Below are 27,843 nucleotides of genomic sequence, written 5' to 3'. Positions count from 1 at the left end.
AGCCGGTGATCGTAATTTGTGTATTATTTGTCTTTTTGCTTTTGGGTGTAATACCAAATTTGTTCAGTGAAGGCAGGTAGAAGTGTTTGAGCTGTTACAAATAAAAGCCATTATAAAAACCTTGTAAGAATGATAATGAACAGGAGGAGGTTTGCATTTTCTTTTTTCTTCTTTTTCTAAGTGGCTTTTAGGTGTGTTGAACTTGATATCAAGAGGAGATCCTGTTTGGCGGGTACTCTGCTGTTCCATTTTCTGTGAGCTGTGGGAATGAGGGAGGGCACTGCAATTCTGTATATAAAGCATCCAAGCTTGAAGAGGGCGGCCTAGAAAGCGGCAGCATTGGTACTGCCTGCTTGGAACAGAGGGGAGCACTGAGAACACTGCCCAGGCAGGGCGTGCATCATGCTCCCAACACTGGTACTGCTCATCCTCTGCAGTTTCCTGCACTCTGCCGGTAAGTCTGAGGTGCCTGGGCTCCTCTTGGTACATGGCTTGAAGCAGAATTGCAGTATTACATCACATGAAGTTTAGGTTTTGTTCTCCTTTCCCACAACCTGCAGAATTCAGTTTACACGTTTTCTTCTCTTTTGCTTCATCTTAAAACACAACAGGTACTTAATAAATACATGACTGAAATAAAATTATTTGTTCATAACTGTTTCAGAAAGTTGGTTACTGATTTGTTGGATGCTTCCCTAAAACTTATTCCCTAGATACAAAGAATATATTTTTAATGGACTTTTGTTGTTTCTGAGTGCATTCATCTTTCAGATGTTTATGATCCATTCTCTTAGTGATGTCATTGCAAATACATATCATATATCTTCTGTGTAGAGTGATAATCAAAATAATTTTTCTTTGTTACATGAGCTGCAAAAAGCATTAAGTATGAGCTATTTGATGGCATTTCTTTTTTGAAGAATGATATGGTGGAAATAATCCTGTGCTGGAAAACAGGCAAATGGTTCTAGTCTAAAAATTTTACATGACTCTTAAAGTATTCCTCCATATATTATTCAGTCTTTCTAAGAAGTCTGACTTACTTTTTTGGTTCAACTCACCTGTACACCAGATGAATGTGTAATTTCTAAAAAAAGATTTGATAGGTACATTCATTGGCTCTGTAGCTACTCAGCCACCTTACTTATTATTCCTTCTGTGCTGTTGTCAGTGGATTTTTTTGATGATAAGCCTTTTTTGCCATGGTTTGGCATTGCTTAATTTTTAAAAAATTTATTTTGATCTCTTCTGTATATTCTCTTTAATTACCAGTTATTAGTTAGAATTTCAAGAAAAGAGTTCATGCTGCTAAAAAGCATACTTCAATTGCTTTAGGTTGAACAAAGTTAAATTTATTTCTTCTGTATTGTGTTTACTACATTTAATGAACCATTTAGTTCAAATTGCATGGGGACATTTATTGCTCTTAAATCACTGAGTTAAACTGTAGCATGAAAATAATTAAAATATAAGCAACTCAACCCTTTTGTAGACTCACAGAGCCAATTTCTAACCTCAGCTGTATTGTTATAAATCAGGTGTAACTCCATTCACTGTATTAGTACCATTGTAACCAGTATCAAGTTAAATACGTGAACGTGGGTCCTAACCCCAAGTTTTGCTGCCTGCAAGATCAAAATCTTATTCTACATGACTTCCTACTTTAGATATAGATGTACTGAAATAAATACTTGCGATTAAATAGAAATTCGCTGTGGACACTTACAAGCCACAAGCTTTGTATGTAAACTTGGCAATCACAAATCGGAACTTTTTCTACAAAGGACTAAGTTGAATTTAAAGGTAAAAACCCTAGAATCAGGATCTAGAAAATTCTTACGGAGCAGTTTTCTCCTTTGGGATATGTCAATATTTCAGGTCCTTGGAATGCCTCATAGGGTTGGAGACTGTGAACACAAACACATTTCATTCTGTCAAGGAAAGGTTTGAAATCAGACAATTTTTGGATGCTGATCTGTACGTTCTTAAGTTGGACAACATGCAGGGTGCTCATTGTTTTGAACTCTAGATCCAAGTGTTGTTTCCTTAGAATGAGTCAGATCAAAGCCAGGACTTAATTCTCTTCTTCATGGATCTGCATCTAAATTCTTTACCTTGAGTTTGTCTCTAGCTGTAAATGTAAATATTGATTGTAAAGACATATTTGATGTGAAGTCTGATGGAGGGTGATAACTTAAGAAAATCAGTAAACATGCATTAGCTTGAGTAAAAAAAAAAGCAAACCTACAGAAGCTTGAAACCTGATTAAAACTGTTACTTCTAGCCTTTGCTTAAAAAGAGGTGCTGATTCATTTATTAAATTGAGGCTTCAACCCTTTAGCTGTTTCAATAATCAAAACTGCATGGATCCTTGTGAGAGGTTTGTGTGCAGTCATACTTTTTCTTATTAAGTATGTAAATAGGAAGTCGCCTTGATTTATGCTGTTCACATGTCTATGTGTGCAAGAGACAAAGGGAGTTAATAATTTCATACTGAAGAGAAATCATCATGAACATATGCAACTGATAACTCATATTACAGCTGCAGCTCTACCAGTACCCTCAGTGTTAAATTTAATTTTAGTCTTCTATAACTTGTTTTAAAGTTCTTGTCCTTTCCAGAACATCTGACATTTCAACATTTCTGTTTGTCTCAAATTAGAAGAGAAAAATGGAATCTTTACAAAACAGAGGTTTAAAATTATTTCTGCAAGTTGGAAGTACAAAGATTTCATTTCAATGTTTTGTTTTCATTTGTTTATATGATGTAAATACTTAGATTGAAGACATTAAAACATAAAATTGTGTTTTCCCATAGGGGTGTTTCGTAGTAACCATAGTATAGGAACAACATTATTTATTTCTTCAAAGTCCTGTTCCCTGATGGCTTGTATTGCTGCCATGAGCTAGACAGGCTGACCGCACAGAATCTGCACTTCAACAGATAGAATTCTCAAGGAAGCTGGCCAGCTGGAGTAGAGTGGGAATTGGAAGTAAAACCTTCCTTTACCCAAGAGAAGTGAAACTCTGGTTAAAGTTCTGCTGAGATAATTCAAAATAAGTATTTCATGTCATTTCTCAAAGGAAAACTGAATACTTTAAGTAATAGTAAAATGTCAGTAAGGAAGATTTCAGTACTTTAGAAATCTCATTTAACACTAGGACAGCCTTTTACATTAAAAATTCTGAAATTATTGCAAAATACAACTTCTGCATAGCCATAGCACTTGATATATCTGTACAATCTGCCATTTTTTGTGCTTCTGAATGGTTGATAATGTTGCCAGGAAGATTTCACAATTCTCTTCAGAGTTAAGTGTGAGAAAAAGAATGTAAATGCTGAGAATAATGACTGTATGTAATAGTATGAGTTTGATCTGACAGGATACAGACTGATTGGCAGACAGCAAATGGTTCAGTATTTGTTTTATTAGCTATTCTTTGGGCAAAAAGTTAAAGTGTATTTAATGTCCTTACTTACTTTCAATCTAACTCTTGTATACACCTCCATATAATCCAGGATTGTTATTATGCTCAAATTTAATCTAAATACCAAACCTGAAGCATGTGTTAAATTTGTTTGCCATGCTTAGATTGTTGAGTTTGAAAAGCTAAGAAACAAGCTTTGTAAACTGTCTGTTCTAATCCAAAATATTTGTCCATTAATTATTAGACTTTTTGGTTTAGACATCAAGCTCTCTTGATAGATCTGACTTGAAGTAATGTTTTAGGCATATATTAATTTCCTGCAAATCTAAAATCCTTGGAAGGCAGCTGTTACACACTCCTAAATCCTATTCATGTAGTGTTTAAAGTTTAGGATTAAACGGTAATAATTGGAAAACTGTGAAACCAAGAGTAATAGATTATTGAATAAATGCAGGTATCAAAATCCAGGCATTTGAAAAAGGCAGCAGCAACTCCAGGCATGAACAGTGTTAGCTTGAAAGCCACAAACTGACTGTTCCTTTTTGTGGTGTACTTACTGTGATGCAGTTCACTAGGAACTTGGAAGGAGCATGCTGGATCTTGGAAATGCCTGCTGAGTTGCAGGCCAACCGTGGAGGTTTTCTAAAACACTGGCAAAATTCCAAACAATTATTGGCCAGTGCTGACCAATTCCAGACAGCAAGGCAGCATGAGTAGGATCTGAAATGATTTTGTGATGAATGTGTCAGACAACTTGGGAGTGGCTGAGATAAATGTAATTTTAAGCTATTAGAACATTTCCCATTTAGGATGGGAACACTTCTGTCACTGAACTTACATGCTTGATTTATTTCCCTTATTCCTAAATATTCACTGTATGCAGTTCTACCAGTGTACTAGTTTAGCTCCTAATAACTTAGATTAGTTTATCCAGATTACATCTTTTTTTCAGCAAGTACAGCAAGAAGAATTGAGGTGTAGACTGATGGGAATGTTGGAGATGTCTGAATCTGCGAGCCAAAGCAAAAAGATGTGCTGAAACACTCACTTCCAAAATTGCCTTTAATCTAGCCTTACATAAAAAACAGAGCCTCACCTGTTTTCCTGTAGTTCTTGAGGTATCACATGGCAAATATTACCTTACCTTCAGCAGCACAGTGTGGAATTGGCTGAGATTCTGCTACAGCTGGTGAGCTCCCTGGAGGCTTCTATTCACTGCAGTATCCAAGGAAGCAACAGCACCCTGCAGAGCTGCAGTGTATATATAGATATGTATGTGGATTTGGCCTGGTTTATTTGATGAAAGAAACCTTCTGCCACAACATTTTCTGTGTTGCAAATGATCCTAAACATGTAGTCGAGAATGGGTTCTACAAGATACTTGCTCCTGCTGTCTAAGACATACCAGACATGAGAAAATTTAAAAATGAGTGGTACATTTCTGAAGCACCTCAGGTGTTTATTCTTGTTTTGGTTTTTACCACCAAGCTATTGACTCTGAGAGCTCACTCCAGCAGTGCTGGAGGAAAATACTGGGTGAAAGAGCCTTTGGGTATGTGTGAGAACGTGGAGCAGTTGTGTTCATGCAGCAGGTCTTTGACATGGAAAAGGAGCCACACTGCATTCAGCATTTGCTTAAACATTCCTTGGCTTCTCCTAACCACACCAGGCTTTGTGGAGAGGTGCGTGGAAGGGAGCAGGTGACAGCTTGCATCATTCTGCCTTAATGTGAGCAGCAAAAGCAGCAACTACACCTGGGGATTTCCTGCTCTTCAGCTCCAGATCCCACAGTGCTTGTGAAGAACACGTGGGACAATGTTTTCCCCATTTTCTCATACTTTTGGCTATTCCCTCCACTACTTCTACCCAGATGGTGAAACAAAAACTAAAAAATGTGAGGAAAGATTTATCCCACCTTTTTAGTATAGAATTTTAGTATGAAGTGTAGGAGCTTTCATATTGCATAGGATTTCCAGCAAATGGTACAGAAGAATTTTCTGTTACTTAATTATGTAGCCAGGAATTATGTGATTTTCCATTATAATTTCCATTCTGATTTGTGTGAAAGAGCACAATTCATTTGTGCTGACCCTGCTTTGACTTGCAGCGCACTTAAAAATAAATAAATAAATATATAAATATTCAGCTTCCTATTCAGCTCAGAGGATAACTTCATTGTGTTGTCTTTTTCCTTTCACAGCTTTTGAAGGAACTTATTGGTCCCCCATTTTTTACCAAAAACAGAAAGAATCTCTGCAAAGAAGTAAGTGTCTGACCTGGTTTTTAATGTTTGCAGTCAAGTGTGAGTGATAACTCTGTTCAACATCAAGTCCATATTGGAGAAGGCACTGTACAAACCACATAATAAAAATAAGTCTTTGCCTCAAGGAGCATATGTTTTGAAGCATTAAATTTTAGAAATTCTGAATGAAGACTTGGCATGTAAAAAGATGGTAAAATGTGTTGTTTTACTGTGGTAAACTAAATTGAAAGTGCTTTAGTGTGGCATGCTGAGGTTTTGATGCCTGAGGACAGAAACTGTGAGCAGTTTAATAGCCTTCTACATATAGAAATTCTGCTGTTGTGGTAATTGGTGTGATATGTTTGATTTTCATTCCTACGCGTTACTACCTAATATCTAAAAATATAGGCTATGGATTCTTTTGATATTCCAAAATCCAGGAAATTAAATAAACGTCATTTTCCATATAAAATAAGTCTTTGAAAATTATTTCAAAGATTTCAGGTTAAAACAAACTTACATGCAAATGGGCACTCAGAGTGTGGAGTACTTCTTCCTTATCTTTATAGCCAGCAGCCAGAGGGGGGTCAGAGTGGGACAGAGCTCTGCTTCACTGTTCAGCTGTGCCAGCTGCTGCCACAATTCTGGTAGTTCACCAGCAGTTTTCTCTAAACTCCAAAGAATGGCTTGTGTGCATCCGTCCAAATCTGTATGCTAAATTAACTCCAGCCACCTACTTACTGTAAATTTGTGCTAGTCCTTCTGAGTCTGAGAAATACAAATAGTAAGGTACTACTATCTTACTTGTGTAAAATAATGTTCAATGCCAAAACAAAACAAAAAAAAACCCCCATAGCTTTAAAATATTTAACATAGTAGCTATCAGAAGTATGGTTAGAAAGGCAGATATCCTTAAAATGTTAACTCAAAATTTAATGGCAAATTTTGACAGTAGTTATTGTGGAATTTTCTGCTACAAAGAAATTTTGGTTCTGTTCAAAATGATGGTGGACAAGGACTTGGAAGCCAGAGCACAAGGGAGGGGAAAGCAAAAAAATCTCAATAGCCTCATAAAATTCCCTGAACTGAAAATAATTGGAGATGGAGAGAATATCTGTGGAAGTATATATGCTTGATCTGATGGTAATCTTCCCTTGGGCAGGCTGTTAATGGTCACTGCTGGAAATAAAATACAGAGCTACATCAACCCTTGGGCAGAACCAACGCGCTTTTTCATATGGCCTTTTGTGAAGAAATGTGAGGCACATATAAATGTCATCATGCTAACATGATACATTTTACGGGATATGATGTTCCCCTACTATGGGATACAGAAGGCTATAGGCCTTTAGATCCTTTCTGAAGTAATAAGGATCTCAGTCCTAATATTCTGGCTTTTTTTCAACCCTATTTTATTTACAGACAATCTTCCTAGTAATGAATGATTTTAATGTTTTACACTAAAATATCATGCTTTAATTCTGCATACCATTAGAAAACAATTTTCTGTACTCCAAAGCTTGTTACATTCAGTGGTTGAATGAAATTCTTCATCCAGTTTGGGAAAGATGTGGAGGAGAAACTGAGAGTGGCTTGAATTAGGAGAATTCTCATTCAGGATAAGCATGGAAAAGCTACATTAAATTAATCCTTAAAGTAAAAATAGTTGAAAGACTTTTGATCAGACAAAAAATTCCCAATTATTCAGGAACTCATCTCTGTCTGCTGTCTGTTCTTACAACACGAAAAAGAGTAAAGCATGGATATAGACTGATTGAAAGAAAATCCCTAGATACTATTTAGTAAAAGCTGAACTCAAAACACAAACACATAATCTGGATTTAAACTTCCTTGAGTACTGACATTCCCATTTGTTATTTTTCTTTGATAAGATTGAAATAGAAACAAATACAGTGACCGTGCTCCCATATTTATTGAAAGGGGCACCTCTTGCACTCTGACCATTGTGCAGCCCTGGGTAACCAGCCATTCCTTGGCACACTCTGGGGTTTGTGGTCAGTATCTCCCAGGCACAGTATATGAAACTAGCTGGACTTGGGCATGAAGGATCAATAATAACCATCAGCCAATTCCTGTTTTCCAGTCAGACCTTCAGGACAGAACAGAAGTGTGGAAGAGGAGTACTTTTTGCCAACAGGTAACCGCTCATTGGGAAACAGTATTTTATTTGATCTCTCCTTTAGAGTAAAAAAAAGATGTTTTGGCTTCAAAACAATTAATTTAAATTGCACGTAGATTTTTATAAACTTATCTGATACTTTTTAACTCTAGGATATATTCTAAGATATCTGAGCTTCATATGATACCATAAGCAAAAATAATTTTAAAATGAAAACGACAATGTAAGTCTGTAAATACAGAACTGAGAACGTGATTTTGGGCTCTTCAATAACATTATCAGCTTCAGAGGCACTGTTCCAATGCTGTAAGTAGGTGCAGAACTACCTAACAGCAAGTGCTGGAGTTGTATCTCTTTTCTTTTGATTAATTTCCACATCTGAAAATCTGTCTATTCAGATGAACAGTCCAGACTACTTCTTAAAAATGAAAACTGATTAAAACATTCCATATACTTATAAAACTGACTGGAACTTTGTTACACACACAGCCAAAAGAGTGTGGAATTGAAAGTTGGGCTTTGAAGATGGGCTTTGGATATCTGGGATTTGACAGTTCATCATGATACAGTAAAGCCATAGCTTAGTAAATGCTGTGCCTGAGCCATTAAAGTTGCAAGCTGTCACCTTTGCAAACAGATCTAGCAGACTCAAATAAGATGGTAAATCTTTATATTACCCATAGGAGTTGGAAGGGTTTTTCCCAAATTAGGAAGTTAGGGAATTCTCCTCTGCTTAAAGTAAATGAGAATTGCTCTCACTCCTAATATTGTTTCATTTCCTGACGAGATAAAATTTTGAGATTACAAAAGATAAAAAAACCCCAAACAAATAGAGGGCTAGAATGTTGTTTACAGAATTAATCTGAATAGAAACTTAATAGCTTGTCCTTGCATTTTTATTTGAAATGCTAATCAGAAGGAGCAAATATGTTAAATACATGTTTCTTTCTCTTTTAGTTTTGAGCAAGGACTCCTGTTCTACCTGGGGAGGAGGGCATTTTTCAACCTTTGATAAGTACCAGTATGACTTCACTGGGACTTGCAACTACATCTTTGCAACTGTATGTGATGAGACCAGCCCAGACTTCAACATTCAGTTCCGTCGTGGGCTGGACAAAAAAATTTCAAGGATCATTATTGAGCTTGGACCTTCTGTTGTCATTGTTGAGAAAGGCAGCATTTCTGTCGGGAGTGTTGGGTAAGATTCTACCATGAATGGAGTGTGAAGTGTTTAGCGAAGGCAGGAAGTTACATAGCAGGTGCACTAAAGACTGCTTTATGTCAAAAATGAATTTACAAATTACTAAAGTTAACACACCTAACTGGACTCTACTCCTATTGCTTACCATGAAGCACTCACACTCTACAACATTGTCTTTATGGGTTTTTCTAATCTTGCCTGGTTTTGGTCATAATTCTCAGGCTAAAACACCATATCCTTGGGATAATCAACATTAGTTCCACCACATCAACTTCATGGTTACAAGTTCTTGAAACATATAACTGTGCTCTAATAAAACCAAACCAAGTGAAGATGCCAAGTCCTCTACAAACATTTTCAGTAGTAGAATCACTATGCAACCCATTTTCTGGTAATTCTTCTATGAAACTGCTAACATAGATTTTCAATCAACAGAAACTTCCATGTGTTTTGAGATGTCACTGTTAAAAAGGAAAAAAATTCTGGGTCATGTTGCTGCAAGTACTCAGACTGTGTGTGTCTATCATATCCAAAATAAATAATTAACACCTGTGTTATATTGCTATGAGGTTGGTTTCTCTTCTCATGTTATTTCAGTGTCATTCAGTTGCCTTACACTAGCAATGGAATCCAAATAGCACCTTATGGACGCAACATCCGCCTGGTAGCCAAGCTGATGGAGATGGAACTGGTAGTCATGTGGAACAATGATGACTACCTCATGGTTAGTAAGATGTTCTCAAAGAGCAGAGAATCTTTCTGATTTACTGGAATGAGAAGAACTCTCTGAACTTAATGGGTGCTTTTGCATGTATTTACTATTTGTATATTTATTATTTTCCTGTTTTATCCATTCCTCTTGAACTAAACAGTTTTACATGTTACTTTCACTTGCAGCCTTGGTAGTTAGCTAAAGCCACCAGTGCTGAGATTTGTGGATGCTTTTACACATTTTAATCTTCCCTCAGGGTATTTCGGCAGCTGCAATGTTTTGCTTAAGAGATGTTGTTTAAAGTTGTGTAGAACTTAATATTGTATACCATAGTTTAGTCTTTTTTATTGGGCTTCCCTGGGGCATCTTTTAGTCTCAATCATCAACTGCTTCTACCAGTTTCTTTATTATTTCCTTTTTCTGAATCTTTTCAGGATTTCCCTTCAAAATCCCCAATACATTTTGTCAGCATGACCTGTGATATTATTGCCACAAAAACCACTGAATTCTAAATTGATTAAGTTTGCTAAAACAAGGAGATGTAGTAAATTGTCTGGGAGATTTATCAGCATTATTATCACATATATAAGAGAAAATGCTACTGTGATGGGTTGATCTGACTATACAAAGAATATGGTTTTATTACTCTGATCTAAGATTTTCATAATTATATGTTGTTTGTAGCCAGTAGTAATACTACCATTTCAGTCTCCAGAACAACAGAGAACTGAATAACCTTCTGAAAATAAATTTTCATCCTGTAACCTTAAGTTTCTTAAGAGAAGAAACCTGAAATTTGTGCTCTGTCAACAAAGATATTATGAGTACTTCAGCATTATTTTCTTTTTTTCCTGGCTCCTTAGAATGTTATTCCCCCTCAATTCCCTGTGTCTTCAAATCTTACTCTTTTTATTAAATACTAATTTTACAAAATCACTGTTTGCCTGTTGGGAAGAGACATCAGTGGTTACAAAATTCTTCCTCCAAAAAAGTCCCTGAAATTAATAAGAATCACTTTTAATTGGGTGCTTGAACTGAATTTGTTTGAGAAAGGTATTGCTGTATACATAATTTTAGTTAGGGTGATCCTTTTAAATGTTTTCCTTTTTTTTCTGTTTTATTTTAGGTTTTGGCTGAAAAAAAATACATGGGGAAAACGTGTGGAATGTGTGGGAACTATGATGGTTATGAACTGAATGAATTTGTGCAGGAAGGTAAGAGACGAGGACATTTCAGACAGAAGGAGAGTGAGTTGGGATGAGTCAAGGTGAAAATTGAATACTGTGGTAGCATTGCTGTGTTTCAGAATTGAGTAAAGCAGTCCCATGGGGCACCAGCATACTTCATATGATTATGCTACACTCTGTTATCTGCTATGAGCAGAATATAATGGGTTCCTCACACAAGTGATAAGGACTCTTATCTTTTAGAAACAGGTGGTAAGGATCACACGCCTAACTTCCACAACAGGCAGTTGTTATCATTGGGAAGATTAACTAGTAGGACATTTAACAGTCAAAGAGTAAAATCTGAGTTTTGCTGCATCACAGCAACAAGTAAACAAATCAATGCAATCTTTTTCCTGACAAATTATAACCCTTCAATTTCCAGGTAAATTACTGGATACATATAAATTTGCTGCGATGCAAAAAATGGATGATCCATCAGAGATCTGCCTGTCCGAGGAGATACCAATTTCCACCCTTCCTCACAAAAAATATGTAAGAAAGATCTTCTTGGCTTCTCTGCAGCATGATTCTTAGTTGTGGGGAGCAAGATAGATGGATAGAAATCAACAACAGAAAGGCAGTGGTTTTATAAAAATGGCTTCCATGAAATCGGGTCAACATCTGTACAGCATGATATGAGAAAGAAAAGGAGTTTTTTGCATTAAAATGCATGTGAATAACAGCCCACGGGCATTTTTAAGGCTAGATTTCAATCACTCATAAAAATCAAACAGAATTTAGCTCACAACTTTCTGGAATTCCATGCAGGTCATCACAGGAAATTCATGGAGACCAGCAAAGCTTTAAGAACTTTTTATCTGACAGCTAGAGACCTGACACTATAAGCTGTACAGATCTGAAGATATTCAAGATGCCTAAAACATATTGCCAGATAACAGCACTGATAACAGGAACAACCCATCAACTGCTATCACTTACAGTTCTAAAGGAAAGAAAAATTGGTGTGCCTGAGAGCCTTTTGAAACCTACATGGCAGCACGCAGTGTGATACACAGCACAAACATGCAGGCAACAGAAATGCACCTAGTACGCTCAAAAAGGGATGAATTTTTGGATCTTCAAATCTGAGATGTTTTTCATGGAACTGCATTGCCATGAGAAAACACGTTTTCTGTGTGTAATGTTCTTAGCCATTTTTGGGGGGTTCAATGGCACAGAAAGGGACTTAATTTTCAACATAATGATATTATTTCAACATATCAAATTCTTTCTATTGTACAATGGATTTATATTTTCTTCTATCTGTGAATTTCTCACACATTTTAAGTCAAATACCCGTTATTAAACTCTAGGGGGAAAAGCAAACAAACCAACAAGAAATTCCTAAGTAGCAGTGTTATTCCATTGTGGTTTTCATATGAAGGAAACACCACCAGGAACAATTTTCTTTCTCTTTTTATTTAGGCCATGATCTGCTCTCAGCTACTTAATTTGGTGTCCCCAACCTGCAATGTGCCCAAGGATAGGTTTGTCATTCGTTGCCAGCTCGATATGCAGGACTGCAGTGAGCCAGGACAAAACAATTGCACTTGTTCTACACTGTCAGAGTATTCCAGGCAATGTGCTATGTCACACCAAATGGTGTTCAACTGGAGAACTGAAAACTTCTGCTGTGAGTTCAAATGGTTTATTCATGAGACACTGTGCTCAAGATTTCTGTGTCTTAAATAGAGGGATAATGATAAATGACTAGAATATTATAAAAAAGTCTCTACTGTCTTTAATCAAACAAATTATTTTCTGCAGAGAGCAGTGGGTTTTGATAAAGCTGTAAGGAGGAGAGTGGGGAAACCTCAAAGAAGAGGAAGCTCCAAACATAGCTCGTATGTCTAGATCAGTGACAATAAAACAGATGAACTTCACCAAGTGAAAACTGTTTAACTTCTCAAACTTCCTACAGGAGGCTGCTTGCTCTAAGCACAATTTTCTTATTACTGTACATGGAAAATTAGCCAGTGAAGAGAGCACTTTAAATAGCTCCTTGAAGTCTTTGAACCTTTTTTCTAATAATTGCCATAACTCCTTTTATTCAAAAATGATTTTCAGTAGTACTTTTTCAGATGCTTAACCTTCTTACTTACAATGACTGATTGAAAGCAAAACCTTGAAATACTACAGAAAATCTGATTTGTGGTACTTGATTAGACTGTTTGCCATTTTCCAAATTTCTGAAAAAATGTTCCAAATTTTTTGGGCAAGAAAAATGAAAAAAGCCAGAATGAATATATATGATGGTAATAGAGAATACTCAGATGATGAAATTAATATTGAAGCAGAATAAAAGAATGTTAGTGTCAGAAATCAGGTCTTTTCTTTGCTAGGTGGTAGATGAAATATTCTTCTATCTTTATGCTTTAGAAATCTTAACAATCCCACTGTTTGTTGCAGCTGTGGGAAAATGTTCAGCGAACCAAATCTATGAGGAATGTGGTTCTCCGTGTATTAAAACCTGTTCCAACCCAGAGTACAGCTGTTCCAGTCACTGTACCTATGGCTGCTTTTGTCCAGAAGGTATCGTTTCATCACATTCTTAATGGATCACACAAATGTTTTTTGCACATATCCAGTCAAGTGGAATGGACTGCTTAATAATGAACTAGCTGTGCATTTCAGGGCATTGTGCTGCTAGAACTGCTCTTTCTCAGATAACATAATGTAACTGGAGTCTTGAGCAATTGTTGTCCTTAAAGATGGTTGGTCACTCTTTGCAAGAACAGAGCTATGAATTCATTTTCCTCACAAGACCATGGTCTGTGATGGGATAATGATATGCCATCTGCTGAAAGTTCTTTGCTTAAATATACATTGATCAGGCACCAGGAAGAGGCAGCATACCTCATAGGATTTCTGCAATATTATGGGAATTTTGTATATTCCTTTTAAAATAATGCAAGATTAGTTCATTGCAGAAATTGTGATTATTACTATCATTTGCATTTCAAAGTAGGACAATTGACTGTGCTTTCATATGCCAAAGTAGTCAAAAGCTGTCGTCACTTGTTTATATTCAGTTTCATTTTAATTAGGAGATAATTTCCTGCATGTTACACCTCTGAGTATAGGCACTGACTGTGCAAGAACAGCATTCTCAAGCTAATTTCAGAAAGCATTCAAACCATAATAACTGTAGTGCTAAGTGAGGATGGGGGAAAATGTTTTGTTTGTCTTCTTTGGCAGGAACTGTTCTTGATGATATCTCGAAGAATCGGACATGTGTTCACATTAGCCAGTGTCCATGTACACTGAATGGGAAAGCATATGCTCCTGGTGAGATAATGAAAGCAGCTTGTAGGACCTGGTGAGTAGCAACAGGTACTTCCATGAGAGAATGAAAAATACCTTCACCAGACAATTGGAAAATTCTACCTAACCTTTCAAAGGGCAGTGCCTTTCACAATTCGGGAAAACTTACTGACAATCCGTACGGGAGTTCAATAACTTTGAATTAAGATGAGCAATTTCAACTCATATATATAGACAAGGAAAATCAAAGCATAGAAAACATAAGGAGAAAAGTGATAAAAACAACGTATTTCATTCCTAGGAAGTAGCTGAGTTTTTAGAACATGAAGAAAAGAACAACCTTACACAGAATTTGTTTTCTGCAGTAAATGTGTGATGGGTCAGTGGAACTGCAAAGACTTGCCCTGCCCTGGAAGGTGTTCACTGGAAGGAGGCTCCTTTGTTACCACATTTGATTCGAGGCCATATCGATTCCATGGAGCTTGCACTTATGTTCTTATGAAGGTAATTTCCTGCAGTTCCTATTGGAACTCAAACTGAGGACTTCATAAGATACACATTTATTCTACAAATCATAATTATACTGACTACAGCTTCTCTCTTAACTTCCCTTTTCTGTTTCCCTCCAGAGTTCCAGCCTGCCACACAATGGAACCCTAATGGCTGTTTATGAAAAGACTGGTTATTCTCATTCTGAGACGTCACTTAGTGCTATAATTTACCAATCTGCAAAGGTAGATATTCCCTCCACAGGATCCATCCAACATTTCATCACTAGATAAGCAAAATAAGTGCTTCAAGTCATTGCTAGTAGCTTGAACTTAAAAATTATGGAGGATAAATACTGAAGATATGTTTCTGCTCAGGTATACACAGTAAAGATCTCAGTTGCTACATCAACTCAGGAAGGTGTTTTCAAAGTGAAAACTAAAAGCAGCATGTTATAACATGAGAAAATGCTTGAATTATTTTTTTTTCTTTTACATAGATCATCAACAGTATAGTTGCTTAACTTATCATATAAATATAATCTGTAAAAATAGTTACTTTTGGTTCCATGTCCTCTTCTTACAGGACAAAATTGTGATCTCTCAAAATGATCTCCTTACTGATGATGCTGAACTTAAGCGACTGCCTTACAGATCAGGTAAAAAAAAGGGGGGAAATGCAAGTTATATTCAAATTAAATTACATGTATGTTTTTACAAAACCCAGCATCTTTCACAATCTTTCAATTGCTGATACCAGGGGTTTTAGAGGAAGGTTAAAGTCTTTCCTGCTGCATCTGTTCCTCTGTGGAGGGTTGTATGTGGGAGGAGAGTTGTAGACAGAGTGCTAGAACATTTATATATATATGTTAAAATCGTTACCTTGCAGTATCACCAACATCTCTATTTTTAAACGTGCTTGTTCCTTCAGGAGATATCACTGTTTTCCGACAGTCCTCCATGTACGTTCAGATGCATACAAACTTTGGGCTGGAGCTTGCAGTTCAAACTTCACCTGTGTTCCAGGCCTATGTGAAAGTTGGATCACAATTCAAAGGCAGAACACTAGGTAAGTAAACAAGTCCTCTTGCAAAGGAGAAAATGTAGAGAGCATAATTTTGAAAAGTTAGTGTTCAGTTTTTAGGAAATCAATTTTCTTTTTCAGATTCAAAGAAAAAAAAACCCCATGCATTGGAATACTGAATTGATTTTTTGCTAATAACTTTAAGATGAATCAAAGAAACTAGAGGTGTCATATATTTTTCATACATAATACAATGCTGTTCTGTATTTTGTGTGTGCCTTTTTCAATATGTGCTTTACTACACGAAGAAGCAGTAACAAATAAGTCTGCATCTTGGAGCACACAGTTCTTGGAAGGTAGTGCGTGACCACTGTAAACACAATCAGCCTAAGAATCTGAAAGCGTGTCAGCTGGTAATCACTAGAGATGTTTACTGCACAGCAACATTAGCCACACAAAAATACTTTGCATTTTGATTATGGAGAATTACAGAGAGGCTTTGGCTTTTACGAAAGCCTAATCACATATTCCTTGTCATCATGTGTTTAATGTACATAAGAAAACAAGCAACTTCAAAAGTGTTTCATGACCTTTCTCTTTTCCATTATTTAAAACCATTTTTTTTCTCAAAAAAGACAACTTCTCTGTGATTTTGTCATTGATTAGATGCTGACTCTCTTAACTTGAGGAGGCAGATGCTCAGTGACTGAATGTGTACATAATCAAGATTCTCTGGCTACTTGACCTAAGTATTCGTTGACACTCTATGTAGAGCTTTTGAATCAATTTTCTCACGATTATAGAATGAAACATAGGCTATTGTGCACACATGCTTTAATTTCCGTCGTCCCTTGTATTTCTGATGTTGTCAGGCTTGTGTGGCAATTACAATGGAGACACTACAGATGACTTCATGACTAGCATGGATATCACTGAAGGGACAGCCTCCCTGTTTGTAGATTCCTGGAGGGCAGGAAATTGCCACCCTGCCTTAGAGAGAGAGACTGACCCTTGCTCTTTGAGCCAACTGAACAGTAAGTAGATGATGCTGTGGTAACTGATCTCTGTTGGCTTTGTCCAACACTTTCATAAGCCCATACCAGGGAAATTAGAGAGCTGGACAGAAACAGAGACTGAGGGGGTTAAACATCACAAATTCAGTCACCAACAAGCAATTTCTGCTTTCTAGAATGTGTATGAGGTGAAAGCTCATCAGGTCCCATTCTAGAGATCTGGGATTGAGATGATGAATGAGAGGGATTTGATCTGTCTAGTAAAACTGCAATGTCCACAATTGTCTCAGGCTTGCTCAGCAGTACTGAAATCCAGGTTTTGTCTTCCCAAGTCTCTGTTGCTATTGGTCTTAAAAAATAAATGTGAAAAAGAAAAAACAAACTCTACTGAGCGGCTTGTACAAGAATAGAGTCTGAAAGCTAACAAACTAAGAAGTTTCCCTGTTATTCAGTACATCATTGCCAAAAGTTCACCTAAAATATCAAAATTTTTTAAAAATCTCCTTTTCCTTTTTCTCTCTAACTTTCCCTTGTTAATGTTTATTGTTTACTTTCATTAGAAATATCTGCTGAGACTCATTGCTCCGTTCTGACCAAGAAGGGTACAGTGTTTGAGAAATGCCATGCTGTGGTGAACCCTATTCCTTTCTACAAGGTAGGATGGATTTTGTACAGAGGGAGTCCAAATATAAACAAGATTGGACTCGTGTACGGTGTCCCACGCATTGAATCAGCAATGCAGAGAAGCTTAGGAATAGGTGTGGTTTTGAAAATTGTCTCCACCACACTGAAAGTCTGTTTGATCACAGGCACTAGTCTCATCCCTGTGAATCAGAAAATATTTTTGCTCATGCTACAGTTGTCCATGACAACAACTTTAACTGTGCAAAGCATTGCTTTTACCATGTGCATAATTGAGCTGAATATATATGCCAATCTACACAATACTTTTTGAATATTAAAAATGAGAAGCAGCAAATAAAGGCATTTTTTAGGGTACAGGGTACTTATATATTTCATTTACATCAACAATGCAGTTACTCAGGTATTTTCCATCAGTTTTAGTTATGCAATAATATGTGTTGTGTGACTTAGTTCTGTAATTCAGCATAGAATCATGTTGGTTGGGAAGGATTTTTTAGATCATTGAGTCCAATCATAAATATGCCAACAATGCCAAGTCCGCCACTACGCCACATCCCTTAATGTCGCATCCACACATCTTTCAAATACCTCCAGAGTTTAGCACTTCCAAATGTCTGGTCCCCAGTAACAAAGTACTCTCCATGTGTTGGGTTTCAGAGATGTGTCTACCAAGCCTGTAATTATGAAGAGACCTTTCCCTATATATGTTCTGCTCTGGGATCATATGCACGAGCATGCAGTTCCATGGGTTTAATCCTTGAGAACTGGAGGAGCAGTATGGACAATTGCAGTAAGTACCTGAACCAACTCTTAGTGGTCTGCCACCAGATACGTAATGAGGAAATAGTGATCAGAAAGAAGAGCTGAATTTGGATAACAAATATCCAACTGTTGGAGACCCTTCTAGTGTGTGTATGAACAGGGTTGTTATTTCAAGACTATATGAAAAAGATTATTCATATGCTTTAAGTTGAGCATATGGATGCTTCCAGGACTTGATAGTTAAGGTACAGAATAGACAGAAAAAGAAAGCCATCCTGTAAAATGAGAAAGAACCAGGGAGAAGTGACTACAGATTTTATTTTATTATTTTGCAACTCAGACATAAGTACAGGTTTCACTATTACTCAAAAATACATTGATATTTCTGCTAAGCTTTCCTTTGCATGATCAAATTCCAAGATTCACAAAAAAGCTGTAAAATATTTTACCTGCATCAAACTTCTGAACAGCTGAATAGTTTGCTGCTAAATCTTGGTCTGCAACATGTTTTGCTGGAGCTCCCCATCCACAGGAAGAGAAGCAGCAGGACGCATTAGGCATTGAAGCTGTTGACACAAAATAAGCAGCACATAAGCAAAAGGACATTGTCTTTCACAAGGAAGATGATCAGTAAATGAAGGATAACGTGCACTCTTGTCTTGTTTTATAGCCATTACTTGCACTGGCAATCAAACATTCAGCTACAACACTCAGGCATGTGACAGGACATGCTTGTCACTCTCCAACCGAGCCCTGGAATGCCATCCAACTGATATTCCTGTTGAAGGCTGCCAGTGTCCTAAAGGATTGTACCTGAACCACAGGAATGAGTGTGTTCGTAAATCTCATTGTCCCTGCTACTTGGAGGACAGAAAGTACATCCTGCCTGACCAGTCAACAATGACTGGTGGGATCACCTGGTAAGTGGGTCAAGTTTAAAGGTGGACAAACTGAAAATGGAGGTGAGGGGTCTTCATGTCTCTGTCAAGGGTCAACTGCAGTAGGCGGATACCACCACACAGCCACTTACTCCAGCAGGTTGTGGAAGAGAATCAGAAGAACAACAACAAGAAACATTATGGGTAGAGATATAGACAGTTTACTAAGTTTCTTTATTAAGAATTAGCAAAAAGGTTATTAAATAAGCAAAGCAGCATGAACAATCAAAGCTAAATAAGGAATTGATTCAGAACTTCCTGTGAGCAGGCAGCCGTTCAGACATTTCTAGGAAAGCTTGAATTTGCCATGCATAATGGTTTGTTGGGAAGGCAAGTGCTGTAACTGAACCTCCCTCCTGCTTCCTTCTTTACCTGAGCTTTTATTGCTGAGCTTGATGAGGTATAGTATGGAGTCTTTCTTTGGTCAGTGGGGTGAGCTGTCCTGGCTCTGTTCCCTCCCAGCTTTTACTTAGAATGAAAATATTTTGCTTCTCAGCCTCCTCCCTGGCAGGGCAACCTGAGGAGCAAGAATGCTGGGACACTGCTCAGCACCAGCTAAAACAACATTGTGTTATTAACAAGGTTTTGGTCACAAATCCCAAACAGCACTACTGAGCTGCAACAAAAAAAAATTGACTCCATTCCAGCCCAAACAAATACAGTCTCTCTTATTTTTAATAGCATAAATTTATTTTTCTAGACCTCTTTTATGCCTTTTTCTAACTACAATGCTGAACAGAAAGCATTTGATTTACCTTCAGCTTGGAAATGTTACAGAGAAAAGTAGAAAATAATAGCTGAGATCTGATTATTCCTACTAGAAGATTTTGTCAGCAGCACTTAGCTATATACAAACTTCTTGGCTGACCTGATAGGCCATCCTCATACTGACAATTGCCTACTAGTGATAATAGGCTACTATTCACTTTCCAAACTGATGTTACTGTATAATATAAAAAGGGAAGAGACAAGTTGACTCATATTCCACTTCAGAGGATGGGAAGGAGGTAGTAACATGAGTGAAACATTTTTAATAGAACAATTTTGCAAAAAATCAAAATGTCTTTCGTAGGAGAGATTTTTATTGCTTTTCTTTTTCTCCCTAGCTACTGTGTTAATGGGAGGCTAAGTTGCACAGGCAAACCTCAAAATCCTGCAGGTATGAGTCTGGTATTGTTTACTTAGAAACACTTTTTGTCCTTTATGTTGTAAAATTACTACTTTGCTGGTCTCTTTTATGTTAATTTCTCCTCAATGTTCGTTTTTCTTCCTTTTTTCTAGAAAACTGCAAAGCTCCTAAGAAATACATATCATGTTCTGACAATTTAGAAAACAAGTATGGAGCTGCATGTGCCCCTACCTGTCAGATGCTGGCTACTGGAATTGAATGTGTGAGTTTCACAGCTCTGGGATTTTTATCCCTTTGAGAGAGGTAGAGTGTGTGAGCTGTTACTTTAAACGAGACTACATTGATTCTAGTGAAATTAAAGGAATTATTTTATCTGATATGATAAATGATCCACTTAAATATCAGGCTGTGGACACAAAAATTGTACTTATATTTAAGAAGTGATTAAAGAAATTAATTGCGTGAATTAAATTCTGTTTGAATAAAAATCCATTAAGGATTCTTAACTACATGACTATAATCTCTTGCTCAGGTACTCCATAAGCTGTGACTCCATGTCAATGTAAATATGGGGTTTATGCTTCCTGTTCTTTCTTTTCTCAACTCTCTGCTACTCACAGAATGCAGGAGAACTGGGCTAGGTGAAGATCTGGGCTGTCCTGATAGGGTTTTCTTATATTAAGGAAACAGTCTAATTGGAAGAATTATAATAAGCTTCCTTGATATGAAGGATATTCTTATGTACTATTTCTGAAAGACTGGTCTTGATGGAAGATAAATTTTTCAGATTCTTCAGGTATGTTTAGTATCTCAGACCACAAGTATATGTTACACCTTCAGTGAAACTAGTTCAGCTTGTTAATACAAGGAACATCACAAAACTAAAATCAAGACCAAACAGAACTTGGCACAGGTTCACTCCTGACACTGTTCACATCCAGGATAAAATGCATCTCACCTTCTTTTCTTTTTGTTTTGCAATCTGTTGGCCTTTCCCAGATACCCACGAAGTGTGAATCAGGCTGTGTCTGTGCTGATGGCCTCTATGAAAATCTCGATGGCAAGTGTGTGCCAGCTGAGGAGTGTCCATGTGAATACGGTGGCCTTGCTTATGGAAGAGGTGAACAAATCCAGACTGAATGTGAGATCTGGTAAGAATCACAGGGTTTTTCATTGCACATCCTCTGTTTCACTGAAGTGTACAGCCACATAAAAATAAGTGTTTAATTGACTGGAGAGTAGGAAATAGCAACAGCTGTAAGGAAGAAATACCATGATGGAGTACAGGGATTAACAGACAGAGAAGCTTAACATTTGATAATATATGTATGGATAAGAGTTGTACCAGTGTCAGGGATAATTTCTGCCTTATGTATGTTCAAGAATAAAGGTATCCAGTAGGGCCTGTGACTGTAAATGATAGAAAGTCAAGTATTATTAACAACTCTACTTAAATAAAGATGAGGGAAAAATCTTTTCTGTAGATAAAAGCAATCACCCCCAAAAAGATTCCCATCTCTTTAGCAGCATCCTTAAAGTACTTTATTCCCTTTCCAGTTACTAATCTATTATTAAAAAATAAAACACTCCCCAAACTACACAGAGCAGTGACTTCTGATCTCATTAAGTGCAAAAATAAATGGGTTTTATATACTGTATCTTTCATGAAAAAGCACAAAAATGATTTAAGGTTTCTTCCTTATTATGAATTCATTTTGTAGGCAGTCCATAAATTTTAATTAACTGTAACTTGGTCTCAGTGTACATAAGTCAATTTATTGAACACATTATTGATGAAAGTGGATGTATATAAAAATAGGCAGGTGAAGATGGCATTTCTTTGAAATCTGAGTGTGATTTCTCTTCTCATTCCCAGCACTTGCACAAAAGGCAAATGGAAATGTGTTCAGAAAACAAGGTGTTCCTCCACCTGTAATCTGTATGGAGAAGGCCACATCACCACCTTTGATGGACAGCGTTTTGTGTTTGATGGCAACTGTGAATATATATTAGCTACGGTAACCTGCTTCCTCCTGGTTATTTCAGCAGCATCTCAGCAATAGCTGGATTTAAATGACTAATAAAAATATGCTAGGAAGCATCAATAAACAGTACAGCACTTTGAATCTTTATAATGACTTACTGAGTTTCTATATATTGTGCTTATTTCAGTACTTAGAAAATATTTTGCTTCTAAAGAAAACATTGTTTTATGCAATTATAACCAATTTTAGATTTTTTAATAATATGTTTAAATAGTTAATGTATCCTGTACCAGACAAATATGTCTTTTAGGGAAGTTATGTCAGTTTGGCCAGCAAAGCAGGTCACCTCCCAAAACAGAATTAGTCATGACATTTTAAGCAGCCTGTATTTTCTTATACATTTATGTTTTAAGTTGGAAGACTTCAGGCAGAGTCTATTGAGCCTTTGTGCTTCTTGTGGTTTATTTTGGTTCTTTTTAGGATGGCTGCAGTGTTAACAGACCCATTTCTTCTTTCAAAATTGTTACTGAGAATGTCATCTGTGGGAAATCAGGAGTTACATGCTCCAGATCTATCAGCATTTACCTTGGGGTAAGCTCTTCTTTCTGCCATTATCCAGCTGAATGGATTTTAAGACCAGGTTTTGGTTTTCTTCATTTTTTTCATTTCTTTCCATTTTTGGGAGCTTTAGCTGTATCTTAAGAGAAAGGTCTTGTAAGTGAAATTATGTGCTAAACCTAGAGTCTTGGTTTTAGCAGGGAATGCCATAGTTTTTTGTTGAGGTTTTTTTTTTAATTCTCATGTTGTGTTTCATTCTCCAAGGATCTTGTCTATATAGAAGCCAGGAAATTTTGAAATTTACTCTGCAGTGAATTGCTCAATCAAAAAATACTGTTTTCCTGCTGGAGTATCACAGCATCTGAACTTCAGCAAAGAAAGTACTGAAACTTGATAAGTTGTAACTTCCAGATAAATTTTCTTCCAGAATCTGACAATCATACTGAGAGATGAAACCTTTGCTATTTCTGGGGAAAATCCTGGTGTACAATACAAAGTGATAAAGAACGCCCTTCACCTGATGTTTGATATCATTATCCCAGGAAAATACAACATGACCCTTATTTGGAATAAGCACATGAACTTCTTCATCAAGATCTCCAGAGAAACACAGGTATTGCAAAATGATTTCCTTAAAATGCCTCGATTCAGATTGAACTGAACATTTGAGCACATTTGCCTTGAATCTCTCTGATGGCAAAGGTTTTCCAGAAAAGCTACTAGCAATTCATTTTTATCATTATCTCCAAAACAGCAGAGATCTTTACAATAGGCTACCTTTTAAGGCATTTCCGTACTGCAATCAGGGGACTTTTGATATGTGTTTGTAATTTATGCAGCTGCACATTTGAATTTGATCTCTAAATGATGACAGTTTACAGTTCAGAGGAGAAACCCATGCACAAGTATGTTATGAGAATTTGTAGATGACATTCATTCCTAAAGCACTGTCTGTAATCAAAAGGGAAGGTGAGAATTTTAACTTGCTGAACTGCTATTGGTGCTTTCATTGAATCTAGGAAACAATCTGTGGTTTGTGTGGGAACTATAATGGTAACATGAAGGATGACTTTGAAACTCGAAGCAAGTACGTGGCATCAAATGAGCTGGAATTTGTCAACTCTTGGAAAGAGAATCCTCTTTGTGGAGATGTGTTCTTTGTAGTGGACCCCTGTAGCAAGAACCCTTATCGCAAAGCATGGGCAGAAAAGACATGTTCCGTTATCAACAGCCAAGTTTTTTCTGCCTGTCACAATAAAGTAAGAATTTATTTGCTCTTTTTTTTTTTAATTTATAGGCATAATCTGTGTTCTTCCAAATGCTCATGCTCCAACAGATCATGACGAAATGTTTCTGTTTGACAAAATGTTTCAATAAAATACATGTTAAAAATTTTATGGCTCACATTTATGTTCATTTTCTTTTTTTCCTGAATTTCTTCAGCCCTTTTGTGAACACAAAAGCTAAGTATGGTATTAACTGTTAGTTAAAACTACAAGAGTGAAGAAAGAATGATGACTTAAGAATCAGGAATTAGTCAGTCTGTTGGTGATGCTTTTGATATTGATTAATGCATTTTCAGGTGGTGAAAACCAGTGAGAAATGCGGATAATGCTGCAGTGGCTATGCATATACATAGAGTATAATAGCACAAAATAATCTTGGAAAATTAATGCCTTCTTTTTGCCATGCAGGTGAATCGTATGCCCTACTATGAGGCGTGTGTGCGAGACTCCTGTGGGTGTGACATTGGAGGGGACTGTCAGTGCATGTGTGACTCCATCTCAGTCTATGCCATGGCCTGCTTGGAGAAAGGCATCTGCATTGACTGGAGGACCCCTGAGTTCTGTCGTGAGTTTCCTTAAGCTCTCCTTAAAAAAGTTTATGAGATGTTTATTGTCAGTATATTCATTTGGCAACATAAGAAACTTATTAATGATCACCTCAAAGTTTACGTTTTCTCTGTGGGCAAGGAGTTGACCTCAGCCATCTGGGTTTTGAAATCTGTGCTTTTCTGCTAAATTAACAAAAACATTTTAACTCTTTTTATCGTGGAGTAAAGAGAGAGAAAATAATGTGGTCACAGAAAGCAGATTGTTTATTCTGCTATCACTGTATAGTGCACTGTGAGTTTGCCAGCAGAGAAAGCATGAAATTGTAAAAAATATTGCATTTGAGCTCTGATGAAATCACCTTCTGTGTGGATGTCAAGGGAATGAAGACAGATGTGGTGGCTGGAACACTGTAAAACAGGAAAATGACATCAAGGTGTTCCAAAACAGCACATATAGTGGAAAAAAGAGGATGAACATGCTATAAATCTTTCAGGGTTTTCTTTCCACATTTCAATATATTATGTATGAAGAGTTGTGGAAATGCCTGCATACTGTACTTGCAAAAAAAGAAACTGACTTCCATGAGTTAAAATATATATTTACATCAGAAGCTAATCACTTCAGTGAAGGTTTTTTTTATTCCAACTGTTAATTAATTTTGTCATCCTTCTAGTACTGTGGAACTATAATCCCATTAATTTTTTTAAAAAATTTACTTCTCTATTGTTTGTCCTTTTTTTTAGCTGTCTATTGTGAGTATTACAATTCTCATAAAACAACAGGAAGTGATGATGCTTCTTCCCATGGCTACAACGATGACAAATGTGACTGGCACTACAGGCCTTGTAACTGTCCAAATCAAAACTACAAATATGTCAATATTGAAGGTAATAACCTCTACTACAGGAAACCAGAAAACAGTAACATGATTGTTTTCAGTGGTTTTTGGTTTTTTAAATTTTTAATCATTCATATCACAATTAAATAATGGTAATCTAATTGATGATATTTTTGAAGAAGTTTTGCCGATCTTTCCCTTACTAGTAGTGTTTTAAGTACATAATCAACTCATTAGATGTACTGTATTTAGCTTTATATCAAGCTCAGCTTTATATCAAGCTCAACCTGTCTGAAGAGAAATTCTGACTTGCACCAAATCAAAAGAATGCACTGTACTTAGGAAAGAAAACATGTGGAGACAGCAATTAATATTGTTATTATTATGTTAACTATTAATTAACTACTTAATTAATATTACTATTTAATTAATTAATATTTTATTATTTTATTTTTATTAAACAAATTGATATAGCTGGAGAAACAAAACAAATTCCTACATACACAAAACCTCCTTCTGAGGTTTTGGAAAACACTTACCTGAATTCATGATGCTGCAATTGATACTATTTTTTAATAATAGAAATAATATATATTCAATTCTAAATAGTGTAAATTAAATGCCTTTCTCTGAGAAGTGTAAAACAAACTCTTCCCCTTTCTTCAGGCTGTTACAACTGCTCTCATGATGAATACTTTGACCATGAAGAGGAAAGGTGCATGCCATGTGGTAAGCAGCATTTCTTTCTCCACAGTAACTTGAAAACCATACTACAATATTTGCACAGACTCAAAGAAGATATTTTTCTAGTATCTCTCACAAAATGAGTGTTCATCTAAACATAACTTCCTTTCAAAGTAAACCCATTACTATACTGCTTGTAAAATAAAATCTTGGTGTTCTAATCTGTGTGAGGCACAGGCCAGCAGAGCTGTGAGTCTCAGGGGTATTCAACACATTTCACAGAAAAAGGGAATGTGTAACAGAAGAGCAGATTTAGCTACTGGACTCAATAAATGTCTTTTTAGAGTGTTGTTTTTGTGGGGTTTTTTTAATAATTTGAGGTTACCATATGGCTTATTTCCATGAAAATGTATTTTATTAAAGAATGTTTTGGATAGACTCTAGCTGGATAGTTTGGATTTTCATGCAGGTGTAAAAAAACCCAAAAACCTTAAGAACAAAATTCTTACTAAAAAATTCTATCTTGTGTAACCAGGATCTCAGCTAGTGATCTCCCTTACATACAAAACCATGTTTCTCTGTCCCTAAAAACTGAGGTGCCCTTAGCCATAAAAGTTATAACAAAGATAGGAAAAACTTACTAGTGTTCATTATAATAATGAGATGTATTGTCTTCTTTGTAATTAAGTCCTTTGATGTGAATTTGACCTCTGAAATATGTAACATTAAGTACTTTCAGGAATACCTCAGTAATTAGCACAATTCTTGGAATGCAATGAGATTTGCCTTATCTGGGGTATTTTAATATGCTTTTATTCACAAATTTAACCTCTTTTGCCTTTATGTAACAGGACAAGTAAACGTTACCACCACACCTGAACCATCTTCTCCTTCACCAGGTTAGTCTACACAGTTGACCAACTGTGTAACTTAGACACTGATATTATGTCCTGATAAGAGTTTATGAAATCAGTAATGTCCTTTTCTGTGTGATAGAGCAGCATTATCAGTTTCACGTGCATGAGGTGAAATGATGAAAAATACCCTGCTACCATAATATCCTGGGCTGCGTCAACAGCTGTGTGGCCAGCAGGTCAAGGGAGGGCACCATACCCCTGTGCTCTGATGAGAGCCTTTAATTCAAGAAAGACAGAGGAGGGCCACAAAAATGACCAGAGGGCTGGAACACCTCTGCTGTGAGAAAAAGCTGAGATCTGGTGTTATTCAGCCTGGGCTGAAGGCTCCATGAAGACCTCTTTGTGGCTTTTCAGTTCTTGAGTGGGGCTTATGAAAAAGATGGGGACAGACTTTTTAAGTAGGGCCTGTTGTGATGGGACAAGGGGTGATGGTTTTAAATCAGAAGAGAGTAGATTCAGACTAGATGTAAGGAAGAAATTATTTATGATGAGGCTGGTAGAATACTGGAAGATGTTGCCCAGAGAGACTGTTGAATCCCCTTATCTGGAAGCATTCAATTCAGGCTGGAGAGGCCTTTGAGCAACCTGACCTAGTTGAATATGTCCCTGCTCATTGCAGAAGGAGTGGATTAGATTATCTTTAATGGTCTGTGCCGACCCAAGTCCTTCTATGAATCTATGATGAAAAAGATCTCACAAAAATTTGTGCCAAATCTTACTAAGGACTGGCCATATAACACTTCAACAATTAAAGAAAGTCTTGATGGAATTGTGTGACTGACTATACCAAATCTCTAAAGCCTGATATAG

General features: G+C 36.7%; 1 protein-coding gene across 1 annotated transcript in view; it reads left to right on the top strand.

Moving 5' to 3' along the window:
* Positions 1 to 402: 402 nt before the first annotated feature.
* MUC6 (mucin 6, oligomeric mucus/gel-forming) overlaps positions 403 to 27,843 on the top strand; it is a 51,718-nt gene continuing 24,277 nt past the window's right edge. Inside the window, exons 1-28 of the mRNA XM_033062778.1 lie at positions 403 to 454; positions 5,630 to 5,692; positions 8,769 to 9,009; positions 9,610 to 9,736; positions 10,851 to 10,938; positions 11,336 to 11,445; positions 12,379 to 12,586; positions 13,363 to 13,485; positions 14,152 to 14,272; positions 14,583 to 14,721; positions 14,847 to 14,951; positions 15,292 to 15,364; positions 15,637 to 15,774; positions 16,602 to 16,763; positions 17,303 to 17,397; positions 18,045 to 18,177; positions 18,820 to 19,069; positions 20,194 to 20,246; positions 20,369 to 20,478; positions 21,216 to 21,367; positions 22,093 to 22,234; positions 22,682 to 22,792; positions 23,187 to 23,372; positions 23,779 to 24,018; positions 24,454 to 24,610; positions 25,338 to 25,481; positions 26,099 to 26,161; positions 26,968 to 27,015. Of these exons, the coding sequence (XP_032918669.1) occupies positions 403 to 454; positions 5,630 to 5,692; positions 8,769 to 9,009; positions 9,610 to 9,736; positions 10,851 to 10,938; positions 11,336 to 11,445; positions 12,379 to 12,586; positions 13,363 to 13,485; positions 14,152 to 14,272; positions 14,583 to 14,721; positions 14,847 to 14,951; positions 15,292 to 15,364; positions 15,637 to 15,774; positions 16,602 to 16,763; positions 17,303 to 17,397; positions 18,045 to 18,177; positions 18,820 to 19,069; positions 20,194 to 20,246; positions 20,369 to 20,478; positions 21,216 to 21,367; positions 22,093 to 22,234; positions 22,682 to 22,792; positions 23,187 to 23,372; positions 23,779 to 24,018; positions 24,454 to 24,610; positions 25,338 to 25,481; positions 26,099 to 26,161; positions 26,968 to 27,015 (3,634 nt within the window). The remainder of the gene's footprint in view (positions 455 to 5,629; positions 5,693 to 8,768; positions 9,010 to 9,609; positions 9,737 to 10,850; positions 10,939 to 11,335; positions 11,446 to 12,378; positions 12,587 to 13,362; positions 13,486 to 14,151; positions 14,273 to 14,582; positions 14,722 to 14,846; positions 14,952 to 15,291; positions 15,365 to 15,636; positions 15,775 to 16,601; positions 16,764 to 17,302; positions 17,398 to 18,044; positions 18,178 to 18,819; positions 19,070 to 20,193; positions 20,247 to 20,368; positions 20,479 to 21,215; positions 21,368 to 22,092; positions 22,235 to 22,681; positions 22,793 to 23,186; positions 23,373 to 23,778; positions 24,019 to 24,453; positions 24,611 to 25,337; positions 25,482 to 26,098; positions 26,162 to 26,967; positions 27,016 to 27,843) is intronic.

This window comes from Catharus ustulatus, chromosome 6 (genome assembly GCF_009819885.2).
Source record: "Catharus ustulatus isolate bCatUst1 chromosome 6, bCatUst1.pri.v2, whole genome shotgun sequence".
Taxonomy (NCBI): Eukaryota; Metazoa; Chordata; class Aves; order Passeriformes; family Turdidae; genus Catharus; species Catharus ustulatus.
The sequence above is the reverse complement of the archived record's forward strand: the minus strand, read 5'-3'. Positions and strand labels throughout refer to the sequence as shown.